Source organism: Bufo bufo, chromosome 3, assembly GCF_905171765.1.
Source record: "Bufo bufo chromosome 3, aBufBuf1.1, whole genome shotgun sequence".
NCBI lineage: Eukaryota > Metazoa > Chordata > Amphibia > Anura > Bufonidae > Bufo > Bufo bufo.
This window is the reverse complement of record NC_053391.1, coordinates 467110497-467136444: the sequence shown is the minus strand read 5'-3', so window position 1 is coordinate 467136444 and position 25948 is coordinate 467110497. Positions and strand designations below refer to the sequence as shown.

The window sequence follows — 25948 nt, the reverse complement described above, 5'->3', positions numbered from 1 at the left end:
TCGATAGGTCTTCTTACACGATGACATTTATACTGGTGCATGGTCTGCCAAAATGTACCATGGCCTTTATGTATTGTGATCTAAGACATGTCAAAGCACATACCTTGAAAGGATGTTTTCTGAATCAGTATTAGACTAAACTAATCTCACTGTCCTTGTATGAAAGCAAACATGACCTATCAACTATCACAGCGTCATCTGGGTGGAGTAATATGTTGTGACTAGATGTCAGTGGTCTGAAGGCTAATCTTATTTCTTCTACTGTCAGCATGCATCTAATTAGTGACTTGTTTTAGACTGAGAGAATAACAAAGTTTAATTAACCAACCTAACTTATGACCAAGTTTTATTCAATTGAAGTCCGTGAGTAAATGACAAATATGTGACTGTGGAATAATTGGAACATGACAAACTGAATTGAAATCAAATGAGGAGCCTTCCTGAGAATGAATTATTCAGGCTCCCGGAAAGTACAATACAATTGTGCTTCTACGTTACATTCCAACTTTGAACAACTGTTTATTTCTCTATACTGAGAGCTTCCTTTGTGCTTTTATACAAAAAAATGAGGGTTTGTTTGTACTGTTAAGAATATTGTTTGAGGCAAAACCACTTCCAATATGCAGGCCAGGGCTCGCCTCCTACATTACATCAAACATTTTATAGCTTTCTTAAGTTCAGCACACTTTCACACAAGGACGTGGAATATAGTCATGCCAGGCTAAGGGTGCTGGATTACCATATATCAAGTGAAATGTTGTAACTTGCCTGCTAGAGATCTGACGTCTCTAACTGTAAATGTGGTGTTATATTCCAGCATTTCTCTTGAGGCTGATGTAATCAGAGGGGTGAAATTCAAGGGGTACAGAACCAAGTAGCTCCATTCAGACTTATCCTGTCTACTCATATTACCAGTGAAAATGAACAGCCCCCACGCCTAAATGGGACACGTTATCGAGTGCTTGTTGCAAAAATACACCAAACAAAAGCCTAATGTTGGTTTTTATCCTCATAGTGCTTACCTATATCCAAACTCTATGTGCATAAAGGTTCAACTTTTTAAAGTCGGTGTTTATATAACTTACAGCTTGCAGAAGGTGCACCAAATTTATTTCAAGTTGTTTGATGTTTGCTAAATTTCGCACATCTTTAAGCTGTCAAGGAATTCTACTCCACCTTTCCTGTGCAATCCTTCTTACTGGTGAGGATTTGCACCCTTTTTGTGCCTTTTTTAACAAGGTACAATAATAAATCTGTCTAGAACTAATTAGAATACTAAACCATGCCTAATTTTGTAACACTTTTTTTTTTTAAAGATTAGGTTGGAGTAAATGGCATAAAAGAGGAAATTAGTTTTTTATGCCAGAAATCTGGCGTACCAGTTTAAGTCATTTCCCCCTATAATCTGTAGGTTCTACTATACAGTAAGCATATACAAAAATGTGCTAGATAAAATGATAAATTTATGCACAGTCAAACCTAAAATTTGACTATACAGTAAAATAACACATGTATAGCCAATGTACTGGTGCCCTCTATTCCTCCTACGCTTTCTCCTTTCCTCCTTGTCGGATTCCTTTAAATATTACTGCCACTGTCTCAGTCTTCCCCATACACAGCACTGTAGGAAAGTCTAAGACCCATCCTTCACTGCACTTGGATGGACATAGCACCAGAGTGCTGCAAGAAAGTCAATAATATATCCTCCCACCATTGGCCTCAGATGGATCAGCATTCATGCTACAGTATGCCTATCCAAGAGCAAAAGAGGAAGAGGTCCTTAAAAGGAATAGAGGGCATCAGGTATGTTGATCATACTTCATACTAGCTAACTCTAGGAGAGGGTCCAGGAAGGTCCTTAATGTGTGTAGACAAAGCCACACCCCCAGAGTCATGTAAAGGAGGTGTGACTTGTCCTTAATCTCTCAAGGAAAGCACTGTACATGTATGCTGGAAGTTAAAGGTTTAACCCTTTCAAGACTAGGTGATTTTACTTTTTTCTTTTTATTTCCAGTTGCATATAATGTGGTGGAAAGCGGGAAAAAATACTAAATTGGGTGGAATTATAAAAAAAAAAACACCATTCCACCACAGTTTTATGTTTTTTTTTTACAACATTTCCTATACTGTAAAGCTAACATGTTACTTTTATTCTCCAGGTCAGTAGAATTACAACGATACCAAATATGTATAGTTTTTCCTGTGTTTTAATACTGACCCCCTTAACTTTTTTTTAATTTTATGTGTACGGAGCTGTTTGAGGGCTCATTTTTTGCAGGGCAATCTCTACTTTTCATTTGATACCATTCTGGGGTGTGTATGACTTTTTGATCACTTTTAATTCAAATTTTTATGAGAGGTGAAATGGGGAATCATCCTTTTTCTGTTTCGCTGTTTGCCATTTGAGATAAATATTTCTAGATGTTAATAGTATGGGCGTTTTTCCCACATGGAGATGCCCATGACGTTCATTTTTTAAATTATTTATGTATTTTTATTTTTATTTTTGGGAAAGGGGGGGTGATTTACATATTTTTTAAATATTTTTTTAAACTATTTTTCTTTACACTTTAATAGTTCCCCTAAGAAACTATATCATTAGATTGCTTTTCTCATAGACTCCAATGTATTACCATTGGAGTTCATGAGACTTACACTAAAGGGGTCATTTATCAAACTGGTGTAAAGTAGAACTGGCTTTTTTGCCCTTAGCAACCAACCAGTGACGCCTTTCATTTTCCAAAGTAGCTGTCAAAAATCAAACCTCTCTTAAAAAAAACGTGTGCAGAAGTGCTACTCAGGGCGCTCTGCCACTTTGACTTTCTATGGATCTAAACTCCACATGCTTGAAAAGCTGAGCAGAACAAACCTATGGGACAGATTGCTCTGGGCAGCACTTCTGCTGTTACTCAAATTAAAGAGGACCCGTCACCTCTGCTGACATGTCTGTTTTAATAAATAACGAAATGAAAATTCAGAAGCATCTATTGCTATGACTCTATGTTGTGCCATTATTTTATTATTCCTACTAGAAGGTTATGAATAAATGGATATTACATAGTAGGGGGGTGTCTGACACTGTGTAAACAGTGCTGGTGGTGGTTGACTGAGCACAGACACACCTCAAATGGTAACACCCAGTTGTACTTTTATTCATACATGTTTAGCAGGAATAACAGAGTCACAGTACAACATAGGTTAATATGAACACATGACTTAGAATTGTTACTGCATGGAGAAGGCAAGAAAGTAGTAAAACATGTCAGGAGCGGTCACAGGCCCTCTTTAATAACACTGAATATTGGATCTAAAACCAAGGTGTGACAATGTAGATATTCAGTTTGTTTTTCTCTATATATTTTCTTACATAAGATTAATAAGTATCTTTTCCTTGAAAAATGATCTCAACCAAAAGGTTGGCATTAAACTCATGTAAAAGGACACAAAACCTAAAAATGTCAAGTACAAGAACTTACATGCTATACAAAATGGTATTTTCTCCACTGGATGACCATAAGTCAAATCCACTACTGAAGTGTCATGGTGTACTGTAAGCTAATGGGCTGTAAGGGACATCACTCTGAAAGTAAGGCCTTAAAAACATGAGCTTTTTTTAGATATATATATCACAATGCACTAAATATGGTGTGTTTAAATAGGGGCACCCATATCACCCCATAAGAATACAATGGTTTGCATGGATTGCAGCATTCTCCGTCAACGTCTGCAAACTGGAATGAGTTCTCCACTATCACAAACAAATCTCCCAAAGTAAGCCGACCAATAATTGGTATAGAGTCAGAGAAAAGTGTGATCCCTGCACCAGAGGTATCCTCCGGCCTGAGACCCTGTGATAAATCTGGTGCAGGTCTAGACAGCCCGTCTAAGTTCATGCCATCTATAGGATTAGTAAGGCTACTTTCACACTAGCGTTCAGAGCGGATCCGTCTGGTGTCTGCACAGGCGGATCCGCTCCTATAATGCAGACGTTGGGATCCGTTCAGAACGGATCCGTCTGCATTATAGTTCAGAAAAAATTCTAAGTGTGAAAGTTATTCAGACGGATCCGTCCAGACTTTACAGTGAAAGTCAATGGGGGACGGATCCGTTTGAAATTGCACCATATTGTGTCAACTTCAAACGGATCCGACCCCATTGACTTACATTGTCTCCGCACAGCCAGGCGGACACCCGAACGCTGCAAGCTGCGTTCGGATGTCCACCTGCTGAGCGGAATGGAGGCCAAGCGGAGCCGTCCTGATGCATTCTGAGCGGATCCGCATCCACTCAGAATGCATTGGGGCTGGACGGATGCGTTCGGGGCCGTTTGTGAGAGCCTTCAAACTGAGCTCACAAGCGGAACCCCAAACACAAGTGTGAAAGTAGCCTAATGCATGGCCATTGTGTTCATTCACAGCAAACTAATATCTTGAAAGTGATATTAGTATTACTATATTAGAAAGGAAAAGAGTTTTTCACTAATACATTGATTAAGCATTAGCCTAAACTGGAAAATCCTTCTAAGCAACACTGGTGGTTTGGCCAAGATAACATGGGGGTGGAGATCATGTTCCTGAATTCTTCCTACGCAAAAAAAACAAAACCCACAGGGAAAAACTGCTGGAAAGACAACTTAAAAATATTATTTGTTCTAAAATGTGTCATAAAAAAGTTGTAGATGTCTTCTGTACGCCAAAAGGAAACATAACAACTATTGAGAAATACTTATTTCTCAACTAATTCCTATTATACCAATTTAAAGGGGTTGTCCAGAAATAATATTAAATAAATAGGCTCCTCTCCCTATAGTAACCAGTCTCAGTCAGTGATTGGCTGCTGTTGACTTTCTTTGGAGTGCCGCCCTTTTTCGTATTTTATACTTTGGGTATTTGCTTACTCCCATTGGGCTTTGCACCTATATATTACCTACATTTTTAGCCAGTGCTGCCATTTTTCTGATATATATATATATTCACATTTCTTGGGATCCTGCTTTCTGACAGGAAAGAATAGTTTAGTAGGTTACCACCACTACCACCACCACCACCTTTCTGTCAAGTTAAGAAAACCCAGAAGGTAGTCAGGCATTTGCCAAAGGACAAACTAAAAGTGCACTTTACACAAAACAGTTTCATACATGAAAATACACAGCACATGACTATAGTAAAAGGCATATATTGCAAAATATTTCTATCAAGGGGAATTAAGAACAATTAAGTCAAGGAATAGAATGAATTATGTGAATCATCAGATTTTTGGGACATTTTACACCCACATTAAATACACAGAGCTCATGCTTCTTGGCTCCTAATAGCGACATAGGAAATAAGCTCCAGACGTCCTACTTTACAAGTCTAGCTCTTTAAATTCATTATTGACTAATTACATGCTTTTCATGTAAAACTGATTTGTTGTGACAAATATATTCAACATCAGTTCTTTTCAGCCAGTCAGATCAAGAATCGATGGCATACCAGTAGAGATGAGCGAATTTCATGTTATGTTTGGTGGTAAAAGGTGAATTGCGTTATGGATTCCGTTACCACGGACCATAACACAACTCTATGATGGAATGCATAATGGAATGCCTTTAGAGGCATTCCGTTATTCATTCCGTCATAATAGAAGTCTATGGGCTGCACAACGGATCCGTCCCGTTTCCGTTATGCAGGAGAGGACTCCCCTGCAAAACGGAAACAGGACGGATCCGTTATGCAGGCCATAGAGTTCTATTATGATGGAATGAATAACGGAATGCCTCTAAAGGCATTCGGTTATGCATTCCGTCAATGAATTGCGTTATGGTCCGTGGTAACGGAATCCATAACGCAATTCTGGTTTTACCACCAAACGAAGCGTGAACGAATTTCAAAATATGAAGGCCTGTGTAATACAGCCTTAAAGGTGTCCATACACCGTCAGTAGCTGGTGACTGACAGCTATGTCTCCAGACTCCTCTATACATGTGCCTTCTTGGCTCAGCTGAGTGCGTAATGTGTTTTCAATGGGAAGCGAGCAGAAAGCCACTGACAGACACCTCTGGCGGCTCATCTCCTGGGAGAATATAAAGATGGGGTCCTGACAGTGTACACAACCAATCCTTCTTGGGAAGAATTGGGAGCTCCCCACACACATTAGGGTGTTGGCCAGTCCTGCCGAAAACAGGTGGTTCGGCCGACAATAGTTTATTGTGTGTGTGGGCTTTCGTCAGTCTGAATTGAACTGCATTTTCTCTATCTGTGTTTATACTGCAGATATGCTTTTTGAATGTGGGTGCTGAATGTAAGCACATGATCTCATGTCCACCATGAAGTCAGTCTACGCAAATCTGATTTATTTTACACCGAGGATAAAATCATTCTAAACTACCAGAAGGAAAACTAGCATTGAGAAAATTATGCTTCGGGCTCTTGCACACATGGATACTGGTCGTGTGCCTTCCACATTTTGGGGAACAGAACGCCCGGCACATAACAGAACAGACCTATCCTTGTCCGTAATACGGACAACTATAGGAGATGTTAAATTTTTTGCGAATGCCCCCGAACGGACATACGGATGCGGACAGCACACGTTCGTCTGCATGAGTCCTAATACTGCCAGACTCACATACCAAGCTATAGTAATGTTATAACATTGTGTAGTTATAGAAGTAAAATAATTCTAGATCAAAAACATATTTCTATTTACCCATCATAATACAGAATATTTGAACCATCTGCTCCAAATACCTTATCCACCTCCTTTTTGCCAAATTTGAAACATGCATGGTTCCCTCCCTCCTACTCTCCCATGAAACACATGTTTGCTATATCATGGACACTGACTGATGGTTCAGGCTGACTGAAGCTTTCTAAGATGTTCTGTGAATACTGGGATGTGTTTTTCATGTACCCTTGTCTTTTCTGCAGTTTCTTAAAAATTGCTTACTGGTCTCTTCCAGACTGAAATATTTTAACCACTAGTTTGTGATATCTCATAGAATCTCCTATAATTGCAGCACAGTGTATTCAATGGAAGAATATTCTGTACATGTATTGTATAATTAGGTTTAAAATGCATGTTGACATTTTTATTGTTCCAATGCCTCAAAAAAAAAACATTTTGCATAGTCTTCATTAAAAATCCTTAGAACTTGTCTGTGATTATGAGCGCAGAGTCCCACTGCAAGTGTTAATATCACTGTATTCTGTGTTTCCCTCAGGCTGTATATGGAGAGAGCAGGAGGTCCCTAGCTACTGTTGTTTGGCAGGGCTGGCACCACCCCTTCCTGAAGTAAGTCTGTCTAGTGTGAACTGCAGATGTGTGTACAGCAAGAGACCATAGCTTACCAGAGAATACTTCACCCAGTGGGTTAAGAAGCAGCAACGTGACAGCATATGTGCCAGCCCTTGAGGGAAAGAACTGTTGGATTCTACAAAAAGTTGAGTGGCCACATAAGGGACCCACTTAAAAGGGTTTTCCAGGATTTTAATATTGATGACCTATAGGAACAAGCCGTCCCATTGAAATGAATGGGACAGCTTGTAATTACATCTGCTCACCGCTGTGCTGTCGACGGCAAGCAGGTAAACAATGCTGCCAGTAACTAGCTGATCGGCGGGGGTGCCAGGTGTCAGACTGTAGGTCATCAGCATTAAAATCCTGGAAAAACCCCTTTAACATCAAGCAGGAGCCCCAAAACCAGGGTGTGCCCCAAAGAGAAGAAAGGGTGCGCCCTTCCTATAACTGCACCGCCCAGGAAGGGACATAGCGAGGACTGCCACCATAAGTACAACTACTCCCATTCTCTCCTCCTGTGTCGCTGTATGAGCTCAACGTATAAACATTTAGCAATAAAGCAAATGCCCGATTGTTATCTTTGAAATGGATTGCAAGCGAGGACCTTGTCATGGTTATCCGCTATTATCTGCTACAGTATTTGCTTGACTCACTGCTTGTTGTATAGCTGATGTTTAAACCTTGTACTCATTTCAACTGTAGTATCGAGTAAAAGACTTCTAAAATAATGTAGTTAATATTAATGGGTCAATATGTGTGTGTGTATATATATATATACACACATAGGGGAAATTTAAAGCCTAATTTACTGTCACACAATGTTTGATTCATTTTGTGCATCTTTAAAGGGCTTCTACAGTACTTAGATACTGTTGACCTACGGTATCTGCAGGACAGGTCATGAATAACAGATCGGTGAGAGTCCAACACAATGCACCTCCACAAACGACTGTTTCGGGCAGCCACTGGTGCCAGAAACTATACAGTGGACGGAACGATCCATCCCTTGAATGGGGGGCTAAGCAGCATTTCTCTGGCAAGGGCACTACACAGTGGACGGAACCTTGCGCTTTCAGTTCCATCCACAGTAACTATTCTAGGCTGCCCAAAACAGCTGATTGGTGAGGGTGCTGGATGTCGGACCCTCACCAATCAGATACTGATGACCTATTCTGTTAAAAGATGATTATCTAAGTACCGGAAAAGACCCTTTAAGTCTAACACTTTTGTTTTAAAATGTTACTCCAGTTTCTACACCACCTCTTTACTGGAGTAAGATTACAACAATTTTTGTGACTTTTAAAAAGTCAAAGTTGATAAATCTGGCATAAGGCTGGGGCTATTTCGAGATCTTGACCTTTGCGTGACCATCAATCACTGTGAAGCAGTGCAGCCTTTCAATTGAATTGGAGTGACTCACAAGTTGCCAGTACTGCAACCACAGAATCTCTATCATCTCCCACCTAAACTACTGCAACATCCTCCTCTGTGACCTTCCATCTAGCACCCTCACACCCCTCCAATCTGTCCTCAACTCTCTGCCCTGTTACTCCTCTGCCTCTCCCCTCTGCCAATCCCTTCACTGGCTCCGATCCTCACAAGACCTCCTTCTCTCCTCTCCTCTTATCACATCTTCCCAAAATCGCCTCCAAGATTTCTCCCATGCCTCCCCCCATACTCTGGAACTCTCTAACCCAATATACCAGACTCTCACCTATTGTGGAACCCTTCAAAAGAAACCTGAAAACCCACCTCTTCAGAGAAGTCAACCACCTACAGTGACCCTACTGCTGCCATGCCCCTATGACCAGCTATACCCTCCTCACCTACTCAGATCTTTTCCCATCCCTTGTAGATTGTAAGCCCTCGTGGGCAGGGTCCTCTCTCCTTCTGTACCAGTTTGTAACTTGTCTTGTTCATGCTTATTGAAATTGTTTTGTATTATGTATGTATACCCCTTTTACTATGCACAGTCCCATGGGCGCTTTAATAATAAATCTAAAAAAAATCCAGAAGTGTGAGTCTTCACTGCGACCCCATTCAGTCCAATGGCTGCAGCACTACCCAGCAATCGAGTGTCGCTGCCATGATTGCTGTGTATCTCCAGCCTAAATATGCTCGATCGGTTAAGCTCTCCCACTTTCCCACCCATCTTTCAAAAGTGTAGAGAGCAGCAAAAAGCATAAAAAGTCACCAGTTTTGGCACAAATAAGCCCAAAAGTCACAAAGCCCTGTTTTGTACATTTTTAAGTCAGAATTTTCCAATTGCAGCGCATTGCTGTGTTTGTGACTCACAACATGACACTGTCATTATTACTTGTAGCCCAAAATCACAGAAGAAGGTCACTGCCTCCAAAATAATCTATGCACTCACACCATGCTGCTGTGAACTTTCTTATTATCTCAAAGGCTTTCACCAGTACTCCAGATAAAACACATGTCTGTACATGGATGGATATGGACAAGTCTTATTTTTAGCATTCTTACAGATAGAAAGTATGTGGCTTTTTTTCTCATGCACGTTGCAAATATATAAGGGTGGTATATGGTACAATTTAGAGAAAATAAATTTTGATAATTAAAGAAGAACAGAATTGTAAATTACATTCATCTATGGAGAACATGATAGCAACCAATTAAATTCCAAATATTATTTAGCATTGGAGACTAAATGCAAGAATCTGGTCAAACTTGTGCCAACTATTCTATAAAGCTAGGGACACATGACAATGACTATCGCAATGTCATGTGACCTGCTGTGAGTGCAACGTGTCCATAGAAAAAGTCCTACAAAAAGTCCAAATTGCTAGTTATGTGACAGCAAGTCAAGATAGGTCATCAATATCTGATAGGTGGGGGTCCAACTCCCGACATACCGCTTATCAATTGTCTAAAGAGACCTCTTCCGGTGCCATTGACATCACATTTATTGGTCGCATGTCTTAGGTGCAGCTCAGTCCCATTCAAGTGAATGGGGCTGAGCTGCAATATCAAGCTCAGCCGCTCTGCAATGTACAGTGCTGTGCTTGCTGAGCTGTGAGAAGGCCACAGCGCTCACGTCAAACAGATGATAGGTGGGGGTGCAAGGAACTGGATTCCACCGATCAGATACTGATGACCAGTCCTGACAATAGGTCATCAATATTAAGATCCTGGAAAACTCCTTTAATAGTTGTTTGTTGCGATTACCCCCTCTGATTGCCGCTTAACAGCTCATGCAGCTGTACTTACATGTAGTAATCATTCCCTCTATACAGGGATGAACGATCGTTACTGCGATGATTCATTCTCATACAGATTCATAGCCTGCTGGCAGCACACCTCTATAAAGGGTGATATGCTGCTGACAAATGAGGATTTTACGTGCTGCATAAACGACAGATCCTATGAGAAACAAACTTTCTGCTTATTCGTCAACTGATCAGCTGATCCTTTAAAGGGGGCAATCACAAGGAAAGATTGTTCATCCCAATGATTGTTCTCGCTAATTAGCCAAATTATTGGCCCATGTAAATGGGCAATTAGTGGTTTTCTTACACAACAGCACATCCAAACTCCCTCAGTGCTTTAACACCTCCTTTGGATAGTATAGCTGATGTGCTATCAATGCGGAGCAGCCAAGAAGATCAGCCGCCATTCATTTAAAACAAGATCCTGGTAGGTAGACCATATGCTCAGGTTTATAGCTAGGCAGTCTGTCTAGGATGTGGTACTTGTACAATATTACATCACCCCCACGCAGGTCTCCAGGGACACGCAACTCGTCCTATTTAAACTTTACGTTTCCGACAGTGTAACAGGATGATTTACCCCCTAGATAAAAAAAATGTCTGTGACTAATTAACTAAAGCTGTTCTTTATAATGAAGTGAGGGGGGGGGGGGCGTACCGTACTTTTTTCTCACTTCCTGGAGAACTATCCAGGTAACTTATTATTGAGTGGAATCCCAATAAGCTTTGATCGTTTAATTTTTTAATTCATCAACTTTCTCTTTTCTCTTTCTCTTTTTACATAATCCAGTTTGTACTTACATGTTCAACCATATTCCAGTATTAACAACCTCAAACCGTCAAATCTCGAGCTATGCACGGTACTTGAAAGCTGGTTTCAGTTTGCTATGGGAATTTGCTGTTTTTTCCCCTAATGGATTGCCCTGTATCTGGAACAAACAGCTTTACCACTATGGTCTACCATGAGAGGTTTAGGCTGAGTTTCATTCCTTCATCAGAGACTCCGTGATAACCCTACATCACAGATTCTGTCCAAAATAAAGGAAAAATACTGAAGCATGTTGCATTATTTTGTCTAGTAAACTGCTAGACCCCCAAACAAAAACCCCATGAACCCCATTATAGTCAATAGGATCCATCCAGCACCATTCAATTGTGCACTTCCATTATTTTCATTCTTCTGCTCCTTTATCCTGGCTAGCCATACAAGAACCATTCATTTTTTATGGTAATTGTGAAATTTCAGGGTAAAGTGTTACGCGTTATGAATTTGCAGCATATTTCATTGCAGGTCAATTCCACTGCAGATGGGTAACATCTCACCCACTTTTCTGTATTGTAAACGCAGCAGGTTTTACATTAGCAATTCTAATAAGGAAAATTCACAGATTATCCTCCCAATTGTGTGTCATACCATTATAGTTGTATTATTAATCAGCTGTTTTGGCATCTTTCTTAGAATTCAATGATAACCCCACTTTTGGGTTTGGTGGGATGCCAGAAGTCTGTCCTCTGGTTCTTTTTGTGGAACAAAATAAAATGTATTACGCTTTTAGACTTCTATCAATGCCTTGATATACAGACTTTAGCTTGTCAAAATTCTTAGATTATCAGATACTGAGACTCAGGGGCAACATTGATGCTGTGCTGTCTCTATTACATGGTGGCACAACATGTTTGAATACATAAGTCTGCCAATGCTTCTACGGAGAAGGCATTGAGTACACAACACCAGGGGGGAATTACATTCACAGACTTCCCAAACTGAGAGAGAAGTACTCAGCCCATAACTTATTTTCATATATGGCTTCTTCGTGTTTGCTCATCCATTCTTGAGTAATTACAAATGAACGGTGAAAACAGATGGTGCAGCTGGGCGCACAGAGCAAGCCACACCCAACTACGGCAGGCAATGGCCGCTCGCTGGGTATTTCTTTAAAATAAAAGGGTTATCCAGATTGGAGAATCAAAATCCAAGGTATATCTGGAGTAAACACTTGTTTGTCTCTTTTTGATAACCCCTCTCCTTGTGTCCTTTTTGTGCTATATGGTTTAGAATGGGGTATTCCAGTTATATCAAGTTATCCCTCATCCACAGGATAGGGAATAACTATTAGAATGGTGGGGTATATAGCTTATGGAACACTCCTCATAGAAATGTTTGTTCAAATCTGTAAAAAGGTGCATGACCTTGTGACTGACTGATCCAAATTTCTCAAACCTTTACGCTATGACCTGCATTGCTCAGTAGTTTGCATAATTTTCCCAACCAATACACCAGTGTTGATCAATCTTTTTGCCAGAGTGGTGAAAATGTGTGTAACAATATAAATGGTAAATTAAAGGGAACCTGTCACCTCCAACAAACATCTCAAGCCGGCAGCAGTACCTTAGAGTAGCCAGCAGCGTGTTTGTAATGATCATTTTCTTATTTTCTTCCTGCCGGCAGATGAAGCAAAAGCTGTGAAAATGTTCCTTTATCCCCTGCCGTCACGCTTCTCTAGTCAGGCTTGAAGTCACGGAGGCAGCGGCCTCCTTGCTTCAAGTCACGGTAACCACGCCCCCTTCCCTGCCCCTACGCTGTGATTGACAGCGCTTATGCACGACAGTTCGGCTGGCTTTGCCGAACTGCCGGCTGTCAGTCACAGTGAAGGGGGCGTGGTTACCGTGACTTGAAGCAAGGAGGCCGCTGCGCCGGGCAGGGGATTAAAGAACGTTTTTACAGCTTTTGCTTCATCTGCCGGCAGGAAGAAAATGATCGTTACAACCACGCTGCTGGCTACTCTCAGGTACTGCTGCCGGCTTGGAATGTTTGTTGGAGGTGACAGGTTCCCTTTAAATCACACTGATTCACATTCCCATTTTACAAACATAACATCTTGTTTATCAGTAGGAGCAGAAAGAAGAACATCCAACTTACCATTTTTATGAAAACCTGCATATTCTTTCTTCCAATTAAAACTACGGTAGATTGATTGATTGATTGATTGATTGATTGATTGATAGTGATAGTGACCTTTTTTCTAATCTGCTTTTATTTTCTAATTGGAGTTTTTTTATATTTTACTTTCTATACACAATTAAGGGGCAGCTATCTTGCCTGAGTTGCTGATTAGGGATGAGCGAATCGACGTCAGATAAAACATCCAAAGTCGATTTGCATAAAACTTCGTTCTAGTACTGTACGGAGCAGGATCTTCGTACAGTATTAGAATGTATTGGCTCCGATGAGCCGAAGTTATTGCCTCGCGAAGTATCAAGAGGCTTCGTGCAATAACTTCATAAATTAATTTGTACTGTAAAAAAACATTTCCCGAACCCGAGTTCGGGAAATGTTTTTTTACAGTACAAATAAATTTATTCGCTCATCCCTGTTGCTGATAATAGCTTTTAGAGGTATGCTATATGCTTTACAGCAACCACATGGACCGTAGGTACAACAGACAGGAGATATTCACTGACTTCTATGGGAGGGTTTTAGTCATGCTGTATGATCTATGTGGAAGTTATTGGGCAGTGATGGGAAGTATATAAGCTGTAACATCAGCTATTGTGAATGGTCTTGTGTTAAATATACAGATATGTTATCTGTCATTGTAGTCCTCCTTGTGACTCAGCTGATGATTTGCCACTTTGCGCAAGACAATTTACACTGTTAGGCCTCATGCACATGACCGGATCAATTTTTGCAGTCCGCGTAATTGCGGATCCGGAAAACACAGATACCAGCCGTGTACGTCCCGCATTTTCCCCTTCCACAGGTCCCACACAATGTTACAAATCCCTATTCTTGTCTGCAAAATGGACAAGAATAGAACATGTTCTATTTTTTTGCGGCGCCGCGAAACATGCATACAGAGGCAGACAGCACACCGTGTTTTTTTCAACCGCATTGAAATGAATGGGTCTGCATCTGATACGCAAAATATACAAATCAGATGCAGAATGAAAACACGGTCGTGTCCAGGAGGCCTTATGTTGTTGGTGAGATTGTTTGAGCGATCATTTCAGCCAAAACTTATCTCATGTGTATGTCCGGCTTTACTTCTAAGCTACCTTTGCATATAAATTTGCAAGGTGATGTACTCAAATTACCTAAATAATTCAAATTATTGATAGAGAATGTCGATTCAAGTGCAGGGACTATATTTCGGCACCAACAGCAGATTGTCCTTGGTATCATTAGGATAAAATGATTATGATAACTGATGTCATTTTTCTAACAACCCCTTTAAAGTTTTTCATCCAGGAAACTGGCAATTACACAAAAAAGAGAAAAGTACATTTTATTTAAAACAAGTGTTTATCAGATTTTATTTTATTTTTTTAAAATTTTTGTTGCTTCATTTTGACTATCTATGCAAAGAGTGTTGACATTATATTATACGTTATTTGTTTTCAAATTGACTACTACAGCAGTCAAAATAGGTTGACACGTCCTGTTTTGTGAGGATGGGGAATGTAATCACAATTTGTTGTACTGCTGGAGAACGAGATAAGCCAGGATAGTAACACTATGCACTCAGATAAGGCACTGTATTTATACAGACTACACCTCGGTGGGTTATACTCACTCCTCACTTCCTGCAATATATTACATTTCTCTGTTGACTCCCATTCATTGTCATGTATTCTTCCAATATGGTCATTTCCAGGGAAGATTTTAAAAATAAAAACAGTCAGAGCAAAATTATCTCCCATTTACTTGTATCATTCATTTATAGGTTTAGCATTCCTTTAATGAAACCTAAATTAAATACCAGAGATTCCCTTTAAGATATGACCTACATTTTCCAGCATTGTGTAATTTCATATGACCATTTTTCCATTGATAGTAAGGCATGGGAATCTGTCACCAGATACATCGTTATGAATCCAACTTCCATGCTAGATGTGAGCTCTTTGCAATGGTTTAGGTCCTCTTTAATAACGTGACCCTATTGTGTAGAAATCTGCGTTTTACTTTATGCTAATTAACCTCTGGTGCAATGAGAGCCGTGCCGTTGCACCCAAGGCTCCGCTCCTTTCCATTCCCTACCGCACCCCCACCACTTTGTTTACCAGGGCCAGGCAGTGAAGACACACTCACGCCTCTCACGACAGCGCGTTCGACGCATGCACTGAACAGGGATTGAGACTGCGGGGCACTCCTGGGAATGGAAAGGAGCAGAGCCATTACGAAGTACTGGATTCATAATGATGTATCTGGTGACAGATTCCCTTTAAAAAACCTAAAATACTAAAGTTTAACTACTGAAGGTTCTCTACTGTAATAAATGCTGGCCACGTGAGTATACTTACAATGGGGACTTGTGGGAACATTTACATTTTAAAACTGCTTACGATGGAAAAAGAATTTGCAAATTAACTTTTAGTTCATGGTCCAGTGACCTGTTAGATTTTATAGCTACCTCTTTGGGATACTTTATATGTATTAGCTATTAATGTTTTACCACCTGCAATAGCGTGTGTACAGTTTCTAATATTTTAGCTTGTGTGAATACCAAGTACAGCTCGGCTCATTAAAGGGGTTGTCTAATGAAAAATACACATTTTTCAAACCAGCACTTGGATCTGAATACTTTCTAATTCTATCCAATTCATTATTTAATATAGCCACTGAGTTTTACAAAAGAATATACCTACAGGTGAAACTCGAAAAATTAGAATATCGTGCAAAAGTCCATTTATTTCAGTAATGCAACTTCAAATTAGAATATTGTGAAAAGGTTCAGTATTCTAGGCTCAAAGTGTCACACTCTAGTCAACTAATTAATCCATACCCCCTGAGCAAAGGGGACCTGAGATTGTGACTTTGGGATTTCATAATAAGCTGTAAGCCATAATCATCCAAATTATAACAAATAAAGGCTTGAAATTTCTCGCTTTGCATGTGATGAGTCTATCTCATATGTTAGCTTCATCTTTTAAGTTGCATTACTGAAATAAATGAACTTTGCACAATATTCTAATTTTTCGAGTTTCACCTGTATATACAAAGTGCTCTTATTTCTTTTTATTATTTCTCTGTCTACCGGAAAGGTCGCACATGCTCAATTCTATGCTTCTACTGTCCTCTTGTTACAAGCTGAGGCAGTTATAGGGGGAGAACTGCAGCAGAAAGGACATCCCCCCTGAGAAAGGACACACGCCCAAGAGTTGCCAGCTTGAAATAATTCTAGCAGAGCAATTGAAGGAATGAATGGGGAGATCTCTGGATCTATGTGTTGCTAGCTTTGTTAGAAAGAGTTTGTTATGTATGATATTACTTATAGTTTTCATGTTTTACATTAATCATGAGATTAACCTTTTAATGGGGTATTCCTAATACATTTATGACAAGAGCTAAGCTATTTGGGTATCTCACAAGTTATAGAAACAGCATGCTAACTGTGCTACGCTTTTTCCGTGATTCTCATTTACTCTAACCGTTTTTAAAGAGGTTGTGCAAAATTTTCAAGCCATCCCCTATCCACAAGAGTGCTGTACTCGGCTATCTACGGCAGTCTCCCAGAGAATGAACGGAGCAGTACGGCACATACTCAGTCGCTCCATCCAAGGGGAAACTCCATTGGCTAGAACTAAGAACTACACCAACAGTTAAATGAAGGAATACAGTTGGTTGATAACGGTCACTGGGGACGTCTTCTCCTCCTTTTACAATAGCAACTGGTTGCAAGCTGCTATGTAGTAACAGATTTAACTAATATAAATAATTACATTATTTCCAGGGCTTGAACAACTAGCTGACTCCATCAACAATAGATGAGATCACTCGTTACATATTTGAAGCATGCACTGGAAACTCCAGTATCTAATGTCTGGCAATGCTTCATATTATGCGTGCCAAAAGAGCAAGAACTGATGAGACCGGAAATCAGGACGCTTACTCACTGCTCCAACAAAACCTATTCAACAAGGAAATGACGGCTCAACCAACCACAGTGATTGGCTGAGCAGGTATTTCCAGACATTTCCTGTGTATCGAGTCGGGACTGGAACAGTCGACAGGAGAAATCTTTATTTTTGAATTTTAATAAAAGAGAGATTTGGATAATGATGACCTATCCTCTGCACCTGATTGGTGCGGTCCAACACCTGGGACCCCTGCCAATCAGCTGTTTGAGAAGGCACCACAGCCTTCTCACAGCTTACATAGCACAGCGCCGTACATTGTATAGCCGCCATGCTTGGTATCGCGCTCCGTCCCATTCACTTCAATGCACGGCGCTGTGCTTGGTAAGCACGGAGAAGGTCATGGCGCTCACAGGAACGCCCCTGCCTTCTCTAACAGCTGATTGGCAGGGGTCCCGGGTGTTGGACCGCCACCGATCAGGATAGGACCTGAGGATAGGTCATCAGTATACAAATCCCGGAAAACCCCTTTAACCCATTATGATCCTTTTTAAAGCAAATTTTCTTATTGGCCAGGCCATGCTTCCTAGGAAAAAGGGAATGCGGATAAGCTCTCTTCTAAGAGAAGGAAAGCTGTCTCTCTAGTGCCACCTAGTGGAGGTAGCTACTCTTTTAAAAAGGCCTTGCACCCCCAGTAACTGCTGTATTTTAGCTGTGGTCAGATGGTCTCCTTATTCTTTTCGAGAAGGCTCATATTTTGGCTAATATGCTAATTGGTGTGAGCAGCTTAAAAACTCTAAAAGTTCTAAGACATTTGTCCAATGATGCTTGCTTTCTGGTGCCACGGCCATGATAAGTCAACCAATGTACAGTATATTAGTTGCATCATTTATTACACAAATAATAAGCTTTATTTGCATAAAGTTAGAAAACTCCTTTACAATGAGACACAAGGGATGGTTGCTATAGAAAGTTAGAAAATTGCAAACAATAGCTATGTTCTAGTTATTAGTGAAGACTGCTGGACCCAAATTCTATTCTCCATACATAATTCCTGCAAGACAATATTCAGATGGCTAGAATAGGGCTCCTTAGGAGACACATGTTTATTGCCAAGAATGGGACGTTTCCATACTTTTATAGGATATATGTGGCCTTGGCTGGATTCTATGTTCAAAGGGGAGGTCCACTTTAAGCATATACCGTATGCTATACATGCTTCATAGACAACTCCATCAGCCGATTCACAACTTCCATAGTCTCTACTAATTTCAATGGAGAGGTGGCCACACATGATATAAAGAAAGCTGAGCAAGTAGCTCTGTGTGGCCACCTATCACTGAACTCAACAGAAACTCTGGCAGCAATCTATCAGTGAATGGGGGATATTACAGTTCCCCCATTTTACAGATATACGACCCACCTCTATCAAGCATTGATGGCATATATTGGGAATATAGCAGAAATACTTAAAGTGGCGCTGTACTTTGGGAAAACTTTTGATCATAGAGACATGCTGTATTTGATTGCTGGGTGTTAGAGTGCTAAAACCATGAAGATCGCTAGAACGAGGCAAGAGAAGTGCTCACATATAGTGCCCTCTCTCCTTGCTGCAGATGTAATTGAGAAGGGCCCATAGACTTTCTATTGAGTCCATTTCCCTTCCATCTCCTCCAGTGAGGAGAGTGCACACTATGTGAGCCCTTCTATCTCCTCGTACTAGCTTTAGGCGTGGGTCTCAGCACTCAGAACCCCATTTTAATAAGTTGCTATAGCATATTAAAGGGGTTGTCCAGGTTCAGAGCTGAACCCGGACATACCCTTATTTTCACCCAGGCAGCCCCCCTGAGGCTAGGATCGGAGCATCTCATGCTCTGATGCGCTCCCTTGCCCTGCGCTAGTTCGCGCAGGGCACAGGCTCTTTTGTTTATCATAACACACTGCTGGGCGGAAGCTTCCGCCCATCAGTGTTGGTGACGTCAACGGGCTTCCTGGCAGGCTCATGGAGAGCCCGATACGTCACCGGATCTTCAAAAAATGCCTTTGCCCTGCGCGATTTAGAAGTTCTGCAAAACTACAACTCCCAGCATGCCTAGACAGCCTACCGCTATCATGGCAAACTGGGAGTTGTAGTTTTGCAACAACTGGAGGGAAGTAGGTTGGGCATCCCTGGTATACAGTATATCTCCATCACAGCTATCATCCTACAGAAAGAGTGAGGGGGGTTTACTATTCAAACACATTTATTACTGATTTGCCACCAAAAAAGAACAGATGTTTGTGTCTTGACAGAAACTTTTCAAAAGTATTAAAATGCGCCGAGTAGTAAAATGTGCCTGATTTATTACTGGTGTGCACCAGAGGTCTAAAGTATACCAACCACAAGGACTATAAAGAAGCAATAGTCTAACATGGGTCAAAGATGCACCACATTTGTCACACGGCTTAGAAATGTGGCATATCTGCTGCATGATCCGTCTAGGTGTATTCTATGTGACAGAACTCCCCCTTATCTGCTGCAAGCCCCATCTAGGTCTATGCTATGTGACAGATCTCCCCCATATCTGCTGCAAGCCCCATCTAAGTCTATGCTATGTGACAGATCTCCCCCATATCTGCTGCAAGCCCCATCTAGGTCTATGCTATGTGACAGATCTCCCCCATATCTGCTGTATGCCTGTCTAGGTCTATGCTATGTGACAGATCTCCCCATATCTGCTGCATGGCCCGTCTATGTCTATGCTATGTGACAGATCTCCCCCATATCTGCTGCAAGCCCCATCTAGGTCTATGCTATGTGACAGATCTCCCCATATCTGCTATATGCCCTGTCTAGGTCTATGCTATGTGACAGATCTCCCCATATCTGCTGCATGCCCCGTCTATGTCTATGCTATGTGACAGATCTCCACCATATCTGCTGCATGCCCCGTCTAGGTCTATGCTATGTGACAGATCTCCCCCATATCTGCTGCATTCCTGGCCTAGATCTATGCTATGTGACAGATCTTCCCCATATCTGCTGCATGCCCCGTCTAGGTCTATGCTATATGACATATCTCCCCCATATCTGCTGCATGCCTGTTCTATCTAGGTTTATGCTATGTAACAGATCTCCCCATATCTGCTGCATGCCTGGTCTAGGTCTATGCTATGTGACAGATCTCTCCCATATATGCTGCATGCCCTGTCTAGGTCTATGCTATGTGACAGATCTCCCCCATACCTGCTGCATGCCTGGTCTAGGTTTATGCTATGTGACAGATCTCTCCCATATATGCTGCATGCCCTGTCTAGGACTATGCTATGTGACAGATCTCCCCCATATCTGCTGCATGCCTGTTCTATCTAGGTCTATGCTAAGTGACAGATCTCCCCATATCTGCTGCATGCCCCATCTAGGTCTATGCTATGTGACAGATCTCCTCCATATATGCTGCATGTCCGGTCTATGTCTATTCTATGTGACAGATCTCACCCATATCTGCTGCATGCCTGGTCTAGGTCTATGATATGTGACAGACCTACCCCATATCTGCTGAATGCATGGTCTCGGTCTATGCTATGTGACAGATCTCCCCCATATCTGCTGCATGCCTGGTCTAGGTCTATGCTATGTGACAGATCTCCCCCATATCTGCTGCATGCCTGGTCTAGGTCTATGCTATGTGACAGATCTCCCCATATCTGCTGCATGCCTGGTCTAGGTCTATGCTATGTGACAGATCTCCCCCATATCTGCTGCATGCTCGGTCTAGGTCTATGCTTTGTGACAGATCTCACCCATATCTGCTGCATGCTCGGTTTAGGTCTATGCTATGTGACAGATCTCCCCCTATATCTGCTGCATGCCTGGTCTATCTAGGTCTATACTATGTGACAGATCTCCCCCATATTTGCTGCATGCCTGGTCTAGGTCTATGCTATGTGACAGATCTCCCCCATATCTGCTGCATGCCTGGTCTAGGTCTATGCTATGTGACAGATCTCCCCCCATATCTGCTGCATGCCTGGTCTAGGTCTATGCTATGTGACAGATCTCCCCCATATCTGCTGCATGCCTGGTCTAGGTCTATGCTATGTGACAGATCTCCCCCATATCTGCTGCATGCTCGGTCTAGGTCTATGCTATGTAGGCTGCATGCCTGGTCTATCTAGGTCTATGCTATGTGATAAATCTCTCCATATCTGCTGCATGCCTGGTCTAGGTCTCTGCTATGTGACAGACCTCCCCCATATCTGCTGCATGCCTGGTCTAGGTCTGTGCTATATGACAGATCTCCCCCATATATGCTGCATGTCCCATCTAGGTCTATTCTATGTGACAGATATCCCCCATATCTGCTGCATGCCTGGTCTATTTCTATGCTATGTGACAGATCTCCCCCATATCTGCTGCATGCCTGGTCTATTTCTATGCTATGTGACAGATCTCCCCCATATCTGCTGCATGCCCCATCTAGGTCTTTTCTATGTGACATATCTCCCCCATATCTGCTGCATGCCTGGTCTATTTCTATGCTATGTGACAGATCTCCCCCATATCTGCTGCATGCCCCATCTAGGTCTTTGCTATGTGACAGATCTCCCCCATATCTGCTGCATGCCTGGTCTATTTCTATGCTATGTGACAGATCTCCCCCATATCTGCTGCATGCCCGGTCTAGGTCTATGCTATGTGACAGATCTCCCCATATCTGCTGCATGCCTCGTCTATGTCTATGCTATGTGACAGATCTCCCCATATCTGCTGCATGCCCCATCTAGGTCTTTTCTATGTGACATATCTCCCCCATATCTGCTGCATGCCTGGTCTATTTCTATGCTATGTGACAGATCTCCCCCATATCTGCTGCATGCCTGGTCTATTTCTATGCTATGTGACAGATCTCCCCCATATCTGCTGCATGCCCCGTCTATGTCTATGCTATGTGACAGATCTCCCCCATATCTGCTGCACGCCCCATCTAGGTCTTTTCTATGTGACATATCTCCCCCATATCTGCTGCATGCCTGGTCTATTTCTATGCTATGTGACAGATCTCCCCCATATCTGCTGCATGCCTGGTCTATTTCTATGCTATGTGACAGATCTCCCCCATATCTGCTGCATGCCCGGTCTAGGTCTATGCTATGTGACACAGTATTAGTAAATCTCCCCATATCTGTAAGCATAGGCTGCTCTTCACTAGGGTCCTAGAGCTTCTATTTCACTACCATGAGTCAGTTATGATCCTTTTGTGATGGATCCTGATAGACCCATTGTTAAGTTTCCTCTGTCTGTCAAGGAGTAATGAAAACCTGACAGAATTAGTGCAAGTGTGAACTGAGACCTTGCTTGAACCTCTACCAAACCATGTGGATACGATACCTGTCACTACACTGTAGCCTTGCAGTTGATTATACCTTGCTCTGGTAGCATCACCCTGTGTGAGAAGTTACCACACACCTTACTGCGAGTATAGAGAGTACCACCTCAGTGGTCAGTGAGGGACAAGGTGCACTTACCGCAGCCTGGCAGCAGCTGAGGAGCTCCTGTAGAAGGAAGAGCAGCGCCAGCAGCCTCCAGCTCGTGGTCCTTGCCATGCTCTGTGCCGGGGCTGGAGGATGGCACCGTGTCTCTTGGTATTAGTAAGATGCCGCAGCTGGCAGCATCTCCTCACAAGCTCCCTGTTGTCCGAGCGCAATGTGAAATGAGCGGTGAGAAAAGGTCGCAGTTTGTTGGCGCTAACTCCCCTCCCACTACAACCCCCACCCTCCTCACACAGGACCTCAATGAAGCTGAACCCCTCGTCTGTCCTGAAGAACTCAAGTCCCCAGCACAAGAAAGCACTTTCCACCTCGGAGGGAACATTGCGCCGGGCTGTGCTGACATGAGAAGCTGCTGGTAAGTGGCCGTGCACCGGGACCTTACAGGAATGCCTCCTGGGTACGATGGGGGTTATACTCTACGCGTCTCTTAGATATGGGGGATGTAGTATTAAAGTGCTCCCTCATATGAAGTAACTGTATAAGGAGCGGAAACTAGTGAACGGTTAGTCAGTGAGGTGTCAGGGCGGTAAGTGGTGTCGCGACATTTATATGCATCTACCTCTACAGTAAGTACTGCTCTCAGTAATTGTACCACAATCTGCTTTTGCACTTGTCAGAAAGCTTTTCAGAGCTCTGCTTGCAGTCAGTGAAAATGAGGTGGAATATTATGGACATCCACAGGATAGATCACAACTGCGTGTATGGGAACAGTCAGCATGGAGCCGGGACATATACCTCAGGGTAGTGCCAGGCTGACACATTGTTACTCAACGTTTCAGCATGGAGCCCGGGGACATATACCTGAGGGTAGTGCCAGGCTGACACATTGTTACTCAACTTTTCAGCATGGAGCCCGGGACATATACCTCAGGGTAGTGCCAGGCTGACACATTGTTACTCAACTTTTCAGCATGGAGCCCGGGACGTATACCTCAGGGTAGTGCCAGGCTGACACATTGTTACTCAACTTTTCAGCATGGAGCCCGGGACGTATACCTCAGGGTAGTGCCAGGCTGACACATTGTTACTCAACTTTTCAGCATGGAGCCCGGGACGTATACCTCAGGGTAGTGCCAGGCTGACACATTGTTACTCAACTTTTCAGCATGGAGCCCGGGACGTATACCTCAGGGTAGTGCCAGGCTGACACATTGTTACTCAACGTTTCAGCATGGAGCCCGGGGACATATACCTCAGGGTAGTGCCAGGCTGACACATTGTTACTCAACTTTTCAGCATGGAGCACCCCCCATTTCTAGGTTTAGACCCCCTGCTGGTTAGTGACCCCCTCCCTCCAGTTATCTATGGAGAAAGCTGTGGGCACCTCACATTCACTGCATGGGTGATGTAGTATTAGGGGCACCTCACATTCACTGCATGGGTGATGTAGTATTAGGGGCACCTCACATTCACTGCATGGGTGATGTAGTATTAGGGGCACCTCACATTCACTGCATGGGTGATGTAGCATTAGGGGCACCTCACATTCACTGCATGGGTGATGTAGCATTAGGGGCACCTCACATTCACTGCATGGGTGATGTAGTATTAGGGGCACCTCACATTCACTGCATGAGTGATGTAGTATTAGGGGCACCTCACATTCACTGCATGGGTGATGTAGTATTAGGGGCACCGGTTCCCTATTGCTGTGCTCCTCAGTAGGCAGGGGACACCCCTCAAAGCTTTATTTACATAGGACTACAATGTGACTTTAGTACTAAATGGCTTTATTTCAGTTGTAGTCCTTGTTCTTCATGTGCTCCGACCTTCCAATACACTGCAGGGTGTGTATTAACTCTATATACTTACAATATTGTATAAAAGTATCTCAGCCGTATTCTTAGAAACGTCTTCAAGATCAGTTCTCATGGTCCTAATTTTTCCAAATATATTGGAGCACTCCAGCTGCTGTGAGACTACAACTCCCAGCATGCACACTTACTCGGCTGTTCTTGTAACTCCTATAGAAGTGAAAGGAGGATCCTGGGAGTTGCAGTTTCAGAACAGCTGGAGTGCCTGTGGTTGCTGATCCCTGTCTTGGAGCATGTAGGTCTTAAGCAGGACCTGTCACCTCCCCTCCTTGCTTTACCCATGAAGCAACAATTCTGGGGCGTCAACAATTCTAGTGCCCGCACAAAGTAGCTGTGTACCCTTAGTGCCTCCTTCACAGCAGAAGGCCCTCTTAGTGCCTCCACAAAGTTGTGCCCCCCACAGTAGAATGCCCCCTTAGTGCCCATACATAGTAGTTATGCCCCCTTAGTTCCCCTTCACATTAGTTATGCCCCCTTTGTCCCCTTAACATTAGTTATACCCCCTAAGTGCTCCCCGTTCGGTAGTGCTGCCCTGTAATGTTAATAATAAAGGAATTCTCACCTAGCCCTGTTCTCCCCATGTCACTGCGCCTGCTTAGTTGAGGAGGAAAGTGCATGGGCCAAAGGATGATCCCTGTCTGTTCACTCTCCTACTCAGCCCAGGAGGCATGATGACATCACTGTATCACATCTGCTGGGCCATAACGGATGATGGACAGATCAGCCAGACTCATGCCCGAGTCCGGCTGCTGTGCCTATCATCAGTTACAGCTTGGTCCTGGCCTGCCAGTACACAGATCAATCATTACTGTATATGTGTGTGCAGCCATGCCACAAGTGGCGTTAACCGGCACAGCTTCATTTACTACGGATCCATTTCAAGTGAATGGGATCGAGCTGCAGCACCAGCTACAGGACGACTATAGAGGAAACGGAATATTCCATGGGGGCTATCCTTATACCAGAACAGGAGGCATTCACACAGAGGGGCTGCCTGCTCTCACCTGTAGGGAGGTCTACCTCTATGACTTTCATTTGCTGTAATAGGACAGAAGCAGGGGTTGTCTTCATGAGACAATCTGTTTAAAGGGGTAAACCTATCTCAAATATTGATGGCAGACCCACAAGATAGGCCATAAATGCCTGACAGATGTGGGTCACACCTCTAGGACACTCGCCTATCTCCAGAATGGGGGTCTCCCAACAACCTGTCCTGCCCAGAAGTCAATGTGGAGA

General features: G+C 42.7%; 2 protein-coding genes across 2 annotated transcripts in view; one reads left to right on the top strand and one right to left on the bottom strand.

The window, feature by feature from the left end:
* COL4A1 (collagen type IV alpha 1 chain) overlaps positions 1–23100 on the bottom strand; it is a 204130-nt gene extending 181030 nt beyond the window's left edge. Inside the window, exon 1 of the mRNA XM_040425225.1 lies at positions 22875–23100. Within this exon, the coding sequence (XP_040281159.1) occupies positions 22875–22952 (78 nt within the window). The 5' untranslated portion in view covers positions 22953–23100. The remainder of the gene's footprint in view (positions 1–22874) is intronic.
* Positions 23101–23103: 3 nt separating this feature from the next.
* The window catches only part of COL4A2 (collagen type IV alpha 2 chain), a 294339-nt gene continuing 291494 nt past the window's right edge, over positions 23104–25948 (top strand). Inside the window, exon 1 of the mRNA XM_040425227.1 lies at positions 23104–23253. The gene's annotated coding sequence lies outside the window, so the exon portion shown is untranslated. The remainder of the gene's footprint in view (positions 23254–25948) is intronic.